Source organism: Ambystoma mexicanum, chromosome 10 (assembly GCF_040938575.1).
Source record: "Ambystoma mexicanum isolate Mex_15411 chromosome 10, UKY_AmexF1_1, whole genome shotgun sequence".
NCBI lineage: Eukaryota > Metazoa > Chordata > Amphibia > Caudata > Ambystomatidae > Ambystoma > Ambystoma mexicanum.
Genome location: NC_090932.1, coordinates 22063716 through 22078586, shown reverse-complemented (window position 1 = coordinate 22078586; position 14871 = coordinate 22063716). Strand labels below are relative to the sequence as shown.

Sequence of the window (14871 nt, the reverse complement as noted above, 5' to 3'; positions counted from 1 at the left end):
ATGGGAAGACAAAGGTGTGGCCCAAATTGGGGACCTGTGGCGTGACGGACAGTGGGTAGAATTCCAGACCCTGATGGAAGAACAAGATGTACACAGGGGCCAATTCATCCTGCACAACAGCCTAGTTCAAACAATAAAGAAGAGGTGGAGCACTATGCCAGAGCCCGAGGACGATGAAGGAGAACTAGAGGCATGGTACGACATATCTGAAGGAGGACACACGGTGTCCAGACTCTATGAGCGAATACTGGGACATACCAACAGAAAGGCACTAACAGCACGGATGAGGTGGGAAGAGGAACTACAACAACCTTTCGAAGACGAGGAATGGAACAAAGTCCTCATGTACACAAAAAAGGTGTCCAGAAACGCCAGGTTCAGACAACTGCAGATATACATAGTACACAGAGCATATCTAACTCCCAAGAGAATGACGAAGATGGGAGAAGGGCAAATCCGGAGCTGCCCGCGGTGCGGAGACGAACAGGCCGACATGGTGCACATGTTCTGGTCGTGCCCGCAAATAGCAGACTTCTGGAACACGGTGAGAGAAAAGGCGTTAACAGCAGACATACAGATGCCAGCAAGAACACCAGCAACATACCTACTGGGCCTGTTCCCAAGGGGGCACCGGCAGATGATGCACATAGCAAAAATGAAGGACCTAATGACAATACTAGCGAAACGCCGCATAGCAATGGCATGGAACAAGAGCGAAGGCCCCTCGAAGGAAGGATGGTGGGCTGACCTACAGAAATGGGCAATAGCAGAGACAGCAGTCTGGGCGAGAGCTACACAAAGGGGAGAGAGCGACAGCGGAGCCAAACTACAAGCATGGAACTCCCTGGTGCAAAACCTGTTTAGCAGAGGGGGCGAGGAAGATACGACTGACAACAGCGATCCAGACGACTCAGGAAACGAAGAAATCGAACCGCCCACGTCAGGAGACACTACACAATTCAGAGAGAGAGATCCAACGGGAAAAAAGGGGCGAGGTCGAGACCAGCGCGGACTCTGAATAGTGCAAATCCAATTGGGAAAGACCAGCAAACACATACAAGGACAAGACGGAAGGAAACTCCCAGAGAAGGGAGGGAGGCCACCAGGAGACCGGCCCCTCCGCTACGAACTTGACAACGGCCGGCGCCGGCCCCGAGGCGGCAACGGACCACGAACACACTGCGGCAGCCTTTGGGGAGAGGGAGGGGGGGAGGATGGGGGAAAGGAAAATGGGAGGGTGACTTTTGTTTCGGTTCTGTTCTGTTCTGTTTTGTCTGTTCGCTCCCATTCCTTTTATGTTGTAAACCAATAAAAAGAAGTTAAAAAAAAAAAAGTAGAGATATAACTTGTGTCGCTAAAACCAAATAGTAAAACAGTAACAAGAGCAAAGAAGTGGCAGAAATAGTAGACACGAAAAGATAAGTAGAGACATTACTTGGGCAGCTAAGACCAAATAGTATACAGACAGAAGAGCAACGACGGGGTAGAGATAGTAGTCAGGAAAAGAGACTAATGTATCTAGGACTGAGCAGTATACAGACAGAAGAGCAAAGACGGGGCAGATATAGTAGTCAGGAAAATCGACTATTGTATCTAGGACTGAGCAGTATACAGACAGAAGAGCAAAGAAGGGGCAGAGATAGTAGACCAACATTTAGGGAAAACAAGAATTAAATTGGGGAACAACAAGGGGTTGTAATAAAGCTTTAGCCAAAGCAAAGGGAAACTACAGAGGAATGTCTTTGATATTAATCAATTGAAGGAGAAATGGCCTAGTCACAGGGAATGTTTTCTCCTGAAATTAAAGGAATGTATGTTGTAGAAGAAAAGATGGACAGAGGAGGAAAAATATAGGAAGTGAAGTTCAAAATGCTGTTAGGCTTGCAATAAACAGAATACCTGTTTTTGAAGGATTAAGACTCAAGAGGTAATTTGCCTCTCTTGAGTTAATAAATCAATTACAGGAAGAATGATGAACGTCTAGTGACTCTAAAAAGGGGGAAAGGAAAGAAGCTTGGGTTACATCTGCATATAATTGAGTCTAAGACCTGAATCCGGAAATGGCAGGCGTGAACAGACTAGTGTACAGAGTACATGCAAGGGTGGGAAGCGCTGGACCGTGGTGAACATTGTAAGAAAGTGATTGAAGGGGATGGGGACCCCTTGCAAGCAAATGACACAGAACGATTCACAAGATAAGAATGAAACTAGCCCAAAGCAGTACCACACATACACACAGAATAAGGGAGAAATTATTAGGGAGAGCAACCATGTGAAGAATTGCAGATAAATATAAAAGTACGAAGAGAGAGGAATACTTTAAGATAATCGCTGTTTCTATAGAACAACAAGACAAAAATCTGGATTATTCAGAAGAAAGAAATGTATATGTGTACAGAAGTTAGATATTTGAGATGAACAGCTCTTTCCAGAAGTGTACACGGATGCTGTAGTCCCAACATAGGGAAGGAGGAAGATTAGGAGGAAGAGATGGATAAAGTGACGGTTTCTTTCAAACTAGAAGTACAGGTGCAGCTTTCAAAGTACTGTGAAAGATTCCTGACAATAAAGATGTATTGAATAGAGTAGGTAGTTAAGGAAGGAGCAGCAGGTAAGTGGAATTGATCAGGGTCCATGGCCATTGGTCAGAAAGCACAGCTCTAAACCTAGCACTACCACTGAGCCAGAGACAAGAAAAACATAAGAGAAATTAGGTTGATCTCAATCAGATACTGAAGGCCACTAGGAGAGAGGATAGAGAGAGGGCTATTGTGAACTAGAAAAAGGACATTGACAAAAAATCAGGTAAATTCTGGGATTAAATGTCAGCAACAGTCTGATCCGGTGACAAAGCAGAATCAGGCAGGGATGGGAATCTTAGTCGAGTCATCACAGTAAATATAAAGAAGGTGGCTGTGGATTAAACGCCTACAAAGAAATGACAGAGATGAACTAACTCGAGCTGACCTTTTTTTAATGGTTTTGTTTTTTATGAAATGTTTTCAATTTGAGATGATTTGAGAATTAGAGTGTTGCATGGACAGAAATGATGAACGAGAACTTTAGGGTGTGTGCGTGGAAGTATTAAAGACGCTTTGAGCCACGATTCAGGCAGTTCTCGGTGGGTCTGAAAATCCTTTAACTGTGCAATAACATCAATGAACTCGAAGCAAACTTTGCAGACTTCCCCACCACAGGGAATGCCTCAAGCCTCCTAGAATTAGTCAACAACTCTTCTATGAAACAGGTGGACACTAATGCCCCCCTAAAAACCAGTTGAGCTAAGACCAAACCATCTGCCCTTTGATACACCTCAGAGCGCTCCTTCAACAAATGCTCAATCAGAGCCCTAGAGAAACCCTGGAGACCTGACAAAGCTCAAATCCCTCTGCGCCAATCAAAGCCGAAGCTGCTTACTATCCACCGCCATTGTGTCAGCCTCTAACAGCAGCAATGCCCTCTTTGAAGTAGTAAATCTTTGTATCAAACCCTTCCCTGAATCCGGGGTACCAGAAACTCAGGTAAAATCGGACAGAATCAACCCTTTTTTAGTTGCAAAAATAGACAAAATCTGAGAGACTATCGAATCAACCTCTCACAGCTTGAGCGCCCCATGAACCTCAGAACGCTCACTGCCCTTCTGGACAGAATTCTCTTCTCTCTCCCTCAGATCTCCTAAAAACAATTGCCTCCCTCAAACCTACTTCCTACTCTGACAATATCATCCCGGCCTCCATCATGAATCAATTGATGGGCCCAGCGCACAACGCGCTCCTCACCATCATTAATGACTTCCTCGCAGAATCGTCATTCCTGGACACCCTGAAGACTGTTCTCATAAGATCGCTTTTGAAAAAAACAGCTCTAGATCCATTACAAACCTCCAGTTTATTGGCAAAACCTTGGAAAAAGTAGTAGCTGCACAACTACTCGCCAGAATCAAACAAACTCCACCTCCTAAATGACTATCAGTCAGGGTTCTTCACCAAGGTAGCATCGAGACGGTCACCATCCAGCTGGTGGATGATGCCCTCCAAATCATGGATAGGGGCGACTCACGCCTCCTCGTCCTCCTTGACCTATTGACTGCATTCAACACCATCAACCATAACTTCCTTCTCTCCCTCCTTGCTGTCAGGATAGGATTCTGTGGCACTGTCCTGTATTGGCTTACCTCCTACTTCTCGCGCAGACACCCGTTCTGACTCCAGGTCTCCTGTAGAGTCCCCCAAGACTCCACCCTCTGACCAATGCTTTTTAACATTTTACCTGGATCCTCTAGGCATTCTCCTCAAAAATCCCAATATAGCCATTCACCAATACACAGGCGATACTCAGTTGTACATGATAGTAGCACTCAGGATATCATTAGTCTCTGTGATTACCTAGCAATTATCCAATCCTGGATGTCGACTGCTTACCTCAAACTGAACCCACCCAAGACTGAATTTGTCCTCGTAATTCCGCCTGCTAAAAACAACTTTTCCAGCAATGGCTCAATGATATGTGCCTAGAAGGATTTGATCCACAAATCTCAGACACAGAAAAATCCTTAGGTTTCACCATTGACAACAGCAGAAACACATAGTCAAGAAGGCCCAAACAGCTTGGCTCTGAATCTCCACCCTTTGCAAAATAAAACCCTTCATCCTGCCACAGGGCTTCTGGACAGTAATGCAGGTCCTTGTGGCCTTGCACATGGAAGAGGGAGATGCTCTCCTGACAGGGCTCCCAACTGCTAATTTAGCTCCCCTAAAAGCAATCCACTACGCACATACATTTGACCAAATTACCCCTATTGTTTGCAAACTACATTGGCTTCCACTCCAAGCCAGGATGCTGTGCAAGACTGCATGTATCATGTAAAAAGCAGTCACGAGCAGCACACGAGCGTACCTGGTCGCTAAGCTCCACATGGCGGGTGGCACATTCTCCTCGCGCAGCAAAATGACCAACCGGCTTGAATCACAACTCGTCTGCAGAAACAGGACCTGCAAACAGTCCTTCTCATCTCATGCACCCACCCTTTGGAGCTCGATCCTGGTGTCGGCTCGGAATGCCCCCACAATTCTCCAATTTCACAAATCTTTCAAGACATGGGTTTTTCAACAACATCTGATCAAGGACTAATTCCGTGCACAGACCTCACAGTGCTGCGCTACTGTTAAAGAATGCCAGCCCGAATGCAGGCTACCCACACTCTGTACAGCGCTCCACTGCTCTTGAGCTAGGTCCCCAATGCTGGATACCCACACTCTGTACAGCGCTCCAATGCTCTTGAGCTAGGTCCCCAATGCTGGATACCCACACTCTGTACAGCGCTCCACTGCTCTTGAGCCAGGTCCCCAATGCTGGATACCCACACTCTGTACAGCGCTCCACTGCTCTTGAGCTAGGTCCCCAATGCAGGATACCCACACTCTGTACAGCGCTCCGCTGCTCTTGAGCTAGGTCCCCAATGCAGGATACCCACACTCTGTACAGCGCTCCGCTGCTCTTGAGCTAGGTCCCCAATGCAGGATACCCACACTCTGTACAGCGCTCCGCTGCTCTTGAGCTAGGTCCCCAATGCTGGATACCCACACTCTGTACAGCGCTCCGCTGCTCTCGAGCCAGGTCCCCAATGCTGGATACCCACACTCTGTACAGCGCTCCACTGCTCTTGAGCTAGGTCCCCAATGCTGGATACCCACACTCTGTACAGCGCTCCTCTGCTCTCGAGCCAGGTCCCCAATGCTGGACACCCACACTCTGTACAGTGCTCCTCTGCTCTCGAGCTAGGTCCCCAATGCTGGATACCCACACTCTGTACAGCGCTCCGCTGCTCTCGAGCTAGGTCCCCAATGCAGGATACCCACACTCTGTACAGCGCTCCGCTGCTCTTGAGCTAGGTCCCCAATGCTGGATACCCACACTCTGTACAGCGCTCCGCTGCTCTCGAGCCAGGTCCCCAATGCTGGATATCCACACTCTGTACAGCGCTCCACTGCTCTTGAGCTAGGTCCCCAATGCTGGATACCCACACTCTGTACAGTGCTCCTCTGCTCTCGAGCCAGGTCCCCAATGCTGGATACCCACACTCTGTACAGCGCTCCGCTGCTCTCGAGCCAGGTCCCCAATGCTGGATACCCACACTCTGTACAGTGCTCCTCTGCTCTCGAGCTAGGTCCCCAATGCTGGATGCCCACACTCTGTACAGCGCTCCACTGCTCTTGAGCTAGGTCCCCAATGCTGGATACCCACACTCTGTACAGCGCTCCAATGCTCTTGAGCTAGGTCCACACGTTAAACAATAAAAATAAAATCATACAGTCGGTGTTGCACAGTTCGTGTCTTGCAACTTGTAGAATGTGGAACTAGGAGGCAGTGCCATGCTGAAAGTATTAGAATCTAGACAGAGCTGACAAACATAGCTCTGAGACAGACTAGAAGAAGATGGTACTGGAGTTGACACACCAGATGAGCTTTCTAACTTCTGTGAGGAACTCATGGCGGCAACAAGTAAGACAGACACAAGTGATCACAGCTCAAGGGTGTTTATTTAAACTGTAGGCAGGGTGGAAGAATGCCTAATCTAAACCTAAATCTAAGATGGGAACAAGCTTCGGTCATCAAATGAAAAATAAGGCAGTCCTTGTGGCGTTGTGTCAAATAATAAGGGCCTAAACTAAGAAACATAGGAAGAAGTGTTCATAAATGATGTCCGGATGCAGTAGCTTGGATCTCCCTTGCCCATGTTTTCTGCACGGGTAAGATGGGAGCTTGGAGCACAGCAGACACTCAAGCTTTCCGAGTACGAGTTAACAGTTCCAATGACAGCAATCAGGGCCATCGATGGCCAAGTCTTGTTTCTCATGAAAGTCTCTCGCCTTCGAGGGCCGGATGGATTCAAAAAACAGACAAACACAAAGTTCATTTCTACAGTTCATAGCTGGTGATGGCTTCACCCTTGGGTCCCCCTCTTCTGGGCGCTGACCCTTATAAAAACAGTTCCTTCTCTTAATAGGTTTTTGGGTGATGTCTTCACCCCTGGATCTCCCTTGTTCGGGCTCAGACTCGTCTCGACTGTTGGCCTCCTTCTGCCGGGTTCCTTATGGCTTTGAACAGTCTTCTGCTATGGTTCTCACAAAAAGTCTGTTCAGCAGTTTGCTGTAAACCTCCCTTTCTCGGGTTCACATGATCAGGGTGATATTTCTCGGGTTCACATGATCAGGGTGATAATATCTCACCCCTGGCTTCCCCTCTTCCGGGCGCTGACACTTCTTTGACAAGCGGGACAGTGTACTTCTCCTGTCCTCTCCTTAGCGGGGTTCACTGCGCTTGTCTTCTCAATGTCTTTTCAAACATTTCATAGTGGACATCTCTTTCCTTTTGTCAACACACTGTTTCTCGGGACTTTAGACTTTGCCTCTTCTGGGTTCACTCTTCTAGACTTCTCATTCATTTTCATTTGCAATGTTCATGGGATTCACTTCCCTTTTACTTTCTCATTTTTGTAGATCAAAGTCTTTTGATTGTACAGGGTTTTGCTAGACCTCCTGTAGGACCACTTTGACCTCTTCTGGCAGCTCTCCTAAGGCCTTCTGGTTTCTGTAGTTTTACTCAGATGGGGATCGACCAGAGACTCTCGGAGCAACATCCACGTGGTGCCGATGCCCTCTGCAGCTGGTCTCCCCTCAACACTTTTACAGTTCATTAAACTAGGTTAAAACTTGCCACTTTGCGCCTCTCATTCAACAAAGCCCGGTTCTTATCAGTTCTCCACTCGACTCACCAGCTGTGATGAACCGCTTGGCTTTCGGCTTTACTGTCAAGGCCAGTACCACGGTAAGAGGAGTTTCCCTCACTCCTGCTTTTCAGCGTCAACACGATCTGTGTACCGTTGACATCTGTTGCAAAACACTTGTGCTATTGTTCATGGTTTTAGGCTCTCTTCCACAAAGGTTCTGCAGGCCTGGGACGAAAAGGGCAAGGTCACTTCTCTCCTCGCTGCCCTCTCGTTTCCTGCCACTTTTCTCCTTCTCTTGAACTGCTGCGCCTGGTTAGATGTCTCGTCGTGCTATCTGCCTTGCTCGTAGTGTGCTCTTTTGCTCCACCTTTTATCCCTGTAGGGAAAGGAAAGGGCCGTCAGGTGTGTGCAGTTAAGGTCAATTGCCTGACTTTGCCTGACCCTTGTATTGGGACATATCAGGTGCACAGGTTTTACATTAGTGTGTTGTCTTTCATGGGCAACACAGTGTTCATGTAAAAAAAAATGGAGGGGTTAAAGTGTTGGATTGTCCGACGGGATATGATGGGGAAGGTTTGTGAAAATTGACACAAATGACCGTGATTTTTATCATAAAATAAACAAGAGGTTTTGTGGGAATTGTAGTTGATAGTTATCTTTGACTGAGAGTTCGGAAAATGATGATTAGATGGATCGGATTGGTGGTGTCGTGTTTAAGTGTTTGTATCGGAAAAGGGGGGGGCAGTGGTTTTAAATGTCCTACGTGGTAGGATGGGAAAAAGGTGTGGAAAGATGGGGGATACCGCATCTCACCTGTCTGTGTCCCACTCCCACTCCCAGAGGCCCCCCATCCAGGTGATCCTCCCTCACTGGTTCACCCCCAGGAACTGGATCCAATAGCCATGGCCGTGTCCTGGCCACCTGGATGACAGATCCACGGGGACTAACATGTGAGACACCTTCAGGTTTCTCACACTTCTTAGCAGGTGTTCAATTAGGTCTCCCTTCTCTTTGAATGTTCTGAGATTATCAGAATTGTGTTATTTTTGTGGTGCCTGATACTGAGCACTGACCGCTGCAAAATGGCGCTTACCATTGGTTTACATCTTGAACGGGTGCGGCTACTGAGCGTAGTTCTTCATGTTTCTATTAGATGCAATGCCACACCTCCTCCACCTGTACCCTGTCCGCCAGCCCTCGAACAGGAGAATGAAGATAAGTGCGGAATCTTAACTAGCAGCAACGGGCCCTTCAAGCTCTGCCATCGGCATATCGCCCCACAGTTGTACCTCGAGAGCTGCGTCTATGACCTGTGCGCCAATTCTGGAAGCTCTGAGCAACTCTGCAACGCCCTGGAGTCCTACGCCGCTGCCTGCGAAGCCGCGGGAGTGCACCTGGGAGACTGGAGGAAGGACACCGCCTGTGGTGAGTGCCATTGCTATGATTTATGTGTTTAATGTTGTGGAGCAATACACCACTTTCTCTGGTTTGGGCATATGTGTAATGATCCTACAGCATTTTTCTGTGGGGTCAGGAGGGTGTTAAAAAAAAGCCTTGCTCTTTTTCAAAGACAATTCACAATAACATGATGCTTCTATGGCCATGACGTCACTTTGGATGTACGGGGGGATAGGATTCAACGCATCGGACTTCTGTGTTTGCTGATCAGTTACTTCTCAGTACAAGGCCTCAAACTCAAGGTTAGTCAAGTAATACCTATTGAAATGAATACTAACCTAAGATCAGTCCTGCTACAACAGAGATCATTCCCACTACAATGCAGGTGACTGAGACCTGCTAGCCGGGGGATCCCTTTAAGATCATTTGTTCCAGGAATCCTTTCTTCCGCTGCATTTCAATTAGTGTCATTTGTCCGAATTTATGTACAGCATACATTAAAAAATTATTTGTTTTCAATAAACATCAAACAGATGCCGTTCATTTCTTTGAGTGTTTTAATGCATGAGTGCATGCACTTCAAGGAAAGTGAATCACTGTGCATGAGAGTTTCACTTTCCTGAATGCAGCCCACAATGCATTTCAGAATGAAAAGCGGAAGAACTACCTTGCAAAGACGCCTGTGTCCACAACACGGAAATTCCCCCCATCTACAAAATAGGGGCAGACCCCTCCCGTGCCCCTGAACTTCCATGCTGTGAACCTGGACAAGCCTCTGCCATGACTCAAAAAAAGATAACAAGAAGGAAAGGGCCAGGCCAGACCCCTCCTCAAAACTAGCATATTGCCACCTGCAACTTCCAATGTAAAAAAGCAGTGTCAGCCCCTTCAACCCTCTAACCCCAAAAATGGCAACACTGTTCATTCACAATCAAAAATAAATTGATGACTACCTTTGCATTGTGAAAAAAAGATGCAGGTGGAGTAAACCTGCACCCTGGCAGACATGCTCAAATGAACCCAATAAAGGTCCATTTGAAAAATAGGCCTTGTTGCTCATGATAAGTCTACTTTTGCAACTTGATTCCTCGATGAAAAAGGTCATCGAAGAATTGACGTGGCAAAGAAACAATCGCTGCTATCGTGACTGGAACACTTCTTATCACCTCAAAAAGAACATTGAGCTCCGCAGCTTGACATCTATGCCTGCAGAAATCCCATAACTCAGTTCAAGATTTATCCAGGAAAATGATCCAATTCATCGACAAAGACGTGTCTTAAATAAAAAGCGACACCGTCCTCACTGCCATGCAGAGTGGAAGAGTTGGGATACCCAATTTTAGAATGTTTAAAATAGTTTAAATTAGAGGAAGGAAAAGACGTGATCCAGAAAGTAGATCCTCGGGCAAGCTGCTGGTCACCTCTCCAGTGTTAATATTTAAAAGAATGTCTTTAGTTCTTCGTTATGATGTTGCAAAGTATTTTGGAGTACGGAATCTACACCTACCTTATGCAAGTGTGCTATTACAACTGCAGAAATATCTGTCTTATTATAGACCAATTGTTATCAACCCGTACGTTGCTTAGCAATACGAACGAGTGGTGTTATATTATCTAAAGCAATCATGTGCTCTGCCCTAATGCAGTAGATCCAGAGCACATCACTGCACTGAATCTGCCATTGCATGTATTCTGGATCATATGAGAGAGTTGGCATAAGGTAGAATTCAGCACCATTGTGCTCTATTGGACTTGCCAGCAGCGATTGACGCCATTGACCGTTCGATCATACCGAGTAGGCTGTACGACACTAGAGTAAGAGAACCGGCTCTTAAATGGATCAAAGCCTTTCTGAAGGAATGTACATCAACGGTAGCACTTCCACCTTTCAGTCCGCTTTCGGTGAATTCTTTTGGGCTGCTCCCTTCATTCACCTCTTTTATTCAATATCTATATCTTCCCCATAATGGAAATTGAACGCTTGTATCATCTTTTTGAATCATGCGGTTGATTGGCAGATGGTAGTAAAAAAATCCAGCCCACGCATGCATGATTGCGAAGGATGCTTGGATGACCCCTAATGGCCCAAAATTACTGATGAAAAGACAGAAATAGTGTACATCCGGGTGCCAGTAGAGTCTTGGCTGTTAGACATCTGGCCGGCGAAGCTGGCACCATGTCCCTACCGGTCATCTATGTGAGAAAGCTGAGAGTCATCATGGCTCCAAGCTCTCACCAGAGCCACAGTTCGATTCTGCTAGGTATATTTATACCATTTCTTAATAAACATCATATGGTCCAGGCAATTCTAGCTGCTTAGGTCTCCCAGAGCACCTAATCTCTGGGTTTCAATGACTCTGGAACACTCTTGCTGCAATGATCACCAACGCTAAACCTTTGCGATCAGTGTCGTAGGTCTTGCATACGCTCCATTGGCTGCCGGTATACCAGCTGATGACTTTTAAAGCATTGTGCACTGTACACACTCCATTCTATGTGTGTGAGTCCGCAGTCTGGAGAGAAAAACAGAGTCACAGCACTGGAAGCTGCTTGCTCCATTCCTCAAAGATTCTCTGTCCCAGCTAGAAACATCTGGAACAAGGTCTCAGGTGCATCTCTCCAGCTCTGAATTCCCTTAATTGGCTCCCAGTGGATGCAAAGATTAAATTCAAAACCCTCTGCATTGTCCACAAGGCTTTCTGGGGCCTGGGTCCAAAATACCTTCAGTTATCCCTCTGCAAATACCTCCCCTCTCGAGCTCTTTGCTCCTCTACCTCTAACTCCCTCAGGGTCAGTCGTTTTTCAAAGAAACAAGCTGGGGGTAGATCTCTTTCTTTAGCTGGGGCCTCCCTCTCAAACAGCCTCCCTGCCACTCTAAAACTTGAGGAGAACCATCTCCGGTTCCGTATGCACCTCAAGACCTTCCTCTTTACTTCTGCCTTCGCCCGCCCTTTCTCCTGCTGATCTATTTCTCTCTCTACACCATGCACGTGGCCTACCCTCTGTCTTCCGGGCCTAGGTACCTGCTCACCGTGCCACCCTCCTGCACTGCCTCCGGTCCACTCCTTGCACTGAGGCTGTATCTGTGCCCATACAGCCCCCCACCCCCATCCTTTCCTTTCTGCACTTATCCGACATACCTTGTCTGCTACCTTAACGCCAGCACTTGCCACTTGCTGGCTGCACTACCACTGATTGTTGCCTTTATTATTTATTTATTATTATTTATCTGTTTCTCCTTTGCTCTGCACTCTCCACTTCTCCCCCTTCCATGCACTTCTCCCCCTCCCCCCTCTCCCACGCACTTGCGCGTTCTCAATGTCACTGGGCCTAGTAAGATCGTTTTGTTCTCCCCTGTTCCCCTCCCTTGCCTTGTCGCGCTCTGAAACACTTGTGTACGAGCGCGATACGAATAAAATATCATATCCTATCATATCATATCATGAAAACTATTAACACAAGAATTTTAGGAAATACCTCAAACACTTTTATTTGTGCAGTGTTAGGTGACAGGAGAACATCACCCAGAAGCCTTCACACTTTACAACAGTCAGATGCCACAACGTTTGATTCCCTAATGAAAAGGTCCTAAAAAAATGTGTCTTTTCCGCTGCCAACACTTTACTTGTCGTTCTAGGAATATCATGGGCTCGCCTTCTCCATGTCCCTCTAGGATTCTCTGGGCAGGGAACCGGATGCTAACCAGCAGCACGTGCCAATTCCTTGCCAATCCCAATGGCGCCTGTGTAAGGGCTGGGATAGCTTCCACCACCAAAGACATTCATTGCTGCCCACCTGCTCTCAGCCGATGACAGTGTGCACGATGCAGAAGTGTCCCCTCCTCTCTGCATCACTCTTCCAGTGTGCTGATCCGGCGATCGGTAGGCCTGGGGGCAATGTAGGGGCTACTGGTCAAGGGGGCCTGGTACCCGTGAGACTCTGAGGGTAGCCAGGCAGCCAGTGAGTGCAGCATCCAGGTTTGTCAGCAGTGGAGAGAGAGCGAGAAAGCATGAGCGAAGAGGAAGGTCTTGAGCACATTGTTAAATAAATAAACAACAGTTATTTCCTTACTGATCATAATGAAGGCCACATAACAATATGTTTCCTTTAAAAAAAGATCATCTTCTAACCAAATAAAATTCAATTTTGAATAGTAGTATCCATTAAAAGACGGAGGTTATTACCCAGTGGATGTGTCACTCAATTGACAACTGTACAACAATTCACAATCGCTTGTACTGCTCCCGGCTTTGTGGTATTTACTATCAAAGATGTTATTGTCAATGTCTCTTGATTCCTGACTGCTCCTCCTTTTACCTATGTTGGGCCTGGCTGCCCTGTTCTCTTTCCTTGCTCGTAAAAATGCGTGTCTTCCACCTCCTACTCTTAAATGTTTCTCCCTTCTCCTGTCATAGTACGCCACCTCTTGGTTTGGTTTGGTTTGATTTGCTTATATAGCTCGCTGAACCCTTGGTGGCGTCGCTCCATATTACGCATCTACACCGTATTGCCTAATTAATGGAGCTTTAAGTGTGTGCATGGCGACTATCCACTGCCGACAAACACCCTGATCCACAGAGCGGTGCAAAGTGCATTTTTGTAGAGTCCTGAAGAGGCACGAATAACACAGTGGGGAGGGGGTGCACATTTCTCAGATGCTGCCCAGGCTTGTATCTGATACCTGCTATGCTGCAGACTTCATGAAGGAACATTGTGGGGGAGGGGTGGCAGTGGCCGAGAGGCCGGGTAGTTATTAACGTTTGATGTGGGGCGTAAAGGGAGCATTGGGAGTGTTGTGGGGTGTGTGCAGAAAGGCCTTTTTGTTTGGGAAGGCGTTACATGTCATGCACCGCAGTCCGAGTACTGTGTCCTTCTAAGCTGGACTACGGCAATGCTCTCCTCAGTGGACTCCCCAACAGCACCCTTGCCCCCTGCAGGCCATACAGAACACAGCAGCCAGACCCATCCTCAAGCTACCCAATCATTCACACATCACCCCCACTCTCGCCAGCCCCACTGGCTCCCTGTGACTCAGTACATTTCCTTGAAAGGACTCTGCATTGCATTCAAAGCCATCCACCACAAACCCCATCTTACCTTCACAGCAAACTGAAACCCATATCCAACACAAACACCACAAAAGCAAGCCCGCATCTCCTAGACATTCCACTCTGCAAACTCACATGCACAAAAAAACAAGCATTTACTCACTTGGCACACAGGGCATGGACCACCCTACCTCTCCACACGTGAACTGCACCCTCCAACAACACTTTCAGAAACACACCTGTTTCCCCAAACATCGCCCTGCCCTCCTCCACTCCTAGCACGTGTCTATTCTAATCTTTCATCCTTTACTGAAAACATTTGGGAACTTCGTTTTACAACTCCCACCTTTTCAAACTTTGAACCTTGAAAGGCACTCAGGGGCCCTCTGGTTGGAGCCAGCGGTAAAAAATAATCCAAACAACATGAATGTTCGGGTGTCAAATGTTTTCTCCATTCTCCTGCACTTGTTATCAATGGGGGTCTCATGCAAGGTGAGGGGCCAGGGAATTGCCCCCATCTTAATGTGAGTTTAATGTTTATATCCCAAAAAATGACTGAATATATTTATTTGAATGTGTAAATGCTGGTCTTTTTATTTTTAAATAGGTTTGTTGATCTGTGTAATGTGTGTGTGTGTAATGTGTGTAATGTGTGTGTGTGTGTGTGTAGTGTGTGTGTGTGTGTGTGTGTGTGTG

At 47.0% G+C, this 14871-nt stretch overlaps 1 protein-coding gene across 2 annotated transcripts in view; it reads left to right on the top strand.

Moving 5' to 3' along the window:
• LOC138491110 (uncharacterized) overlaps window positions 1-14871 on the top strand; it is a 578562-nt gene that overhangs the window by 200262 nt on the left and 363429 nt on the right. For both annotated transcript variants that reach the window (XM_069617434.1, XM_069617433.1), the window contains exon 17: window positions 8883-9154. In XM_069617434.1, the coding sequence (XP_069473535.1) occupies window positions 8883-9154 (272 nt within the window). The remainder of the gene's footprint in view (window positions 1-8882; window positions 9155-14871) is intronic.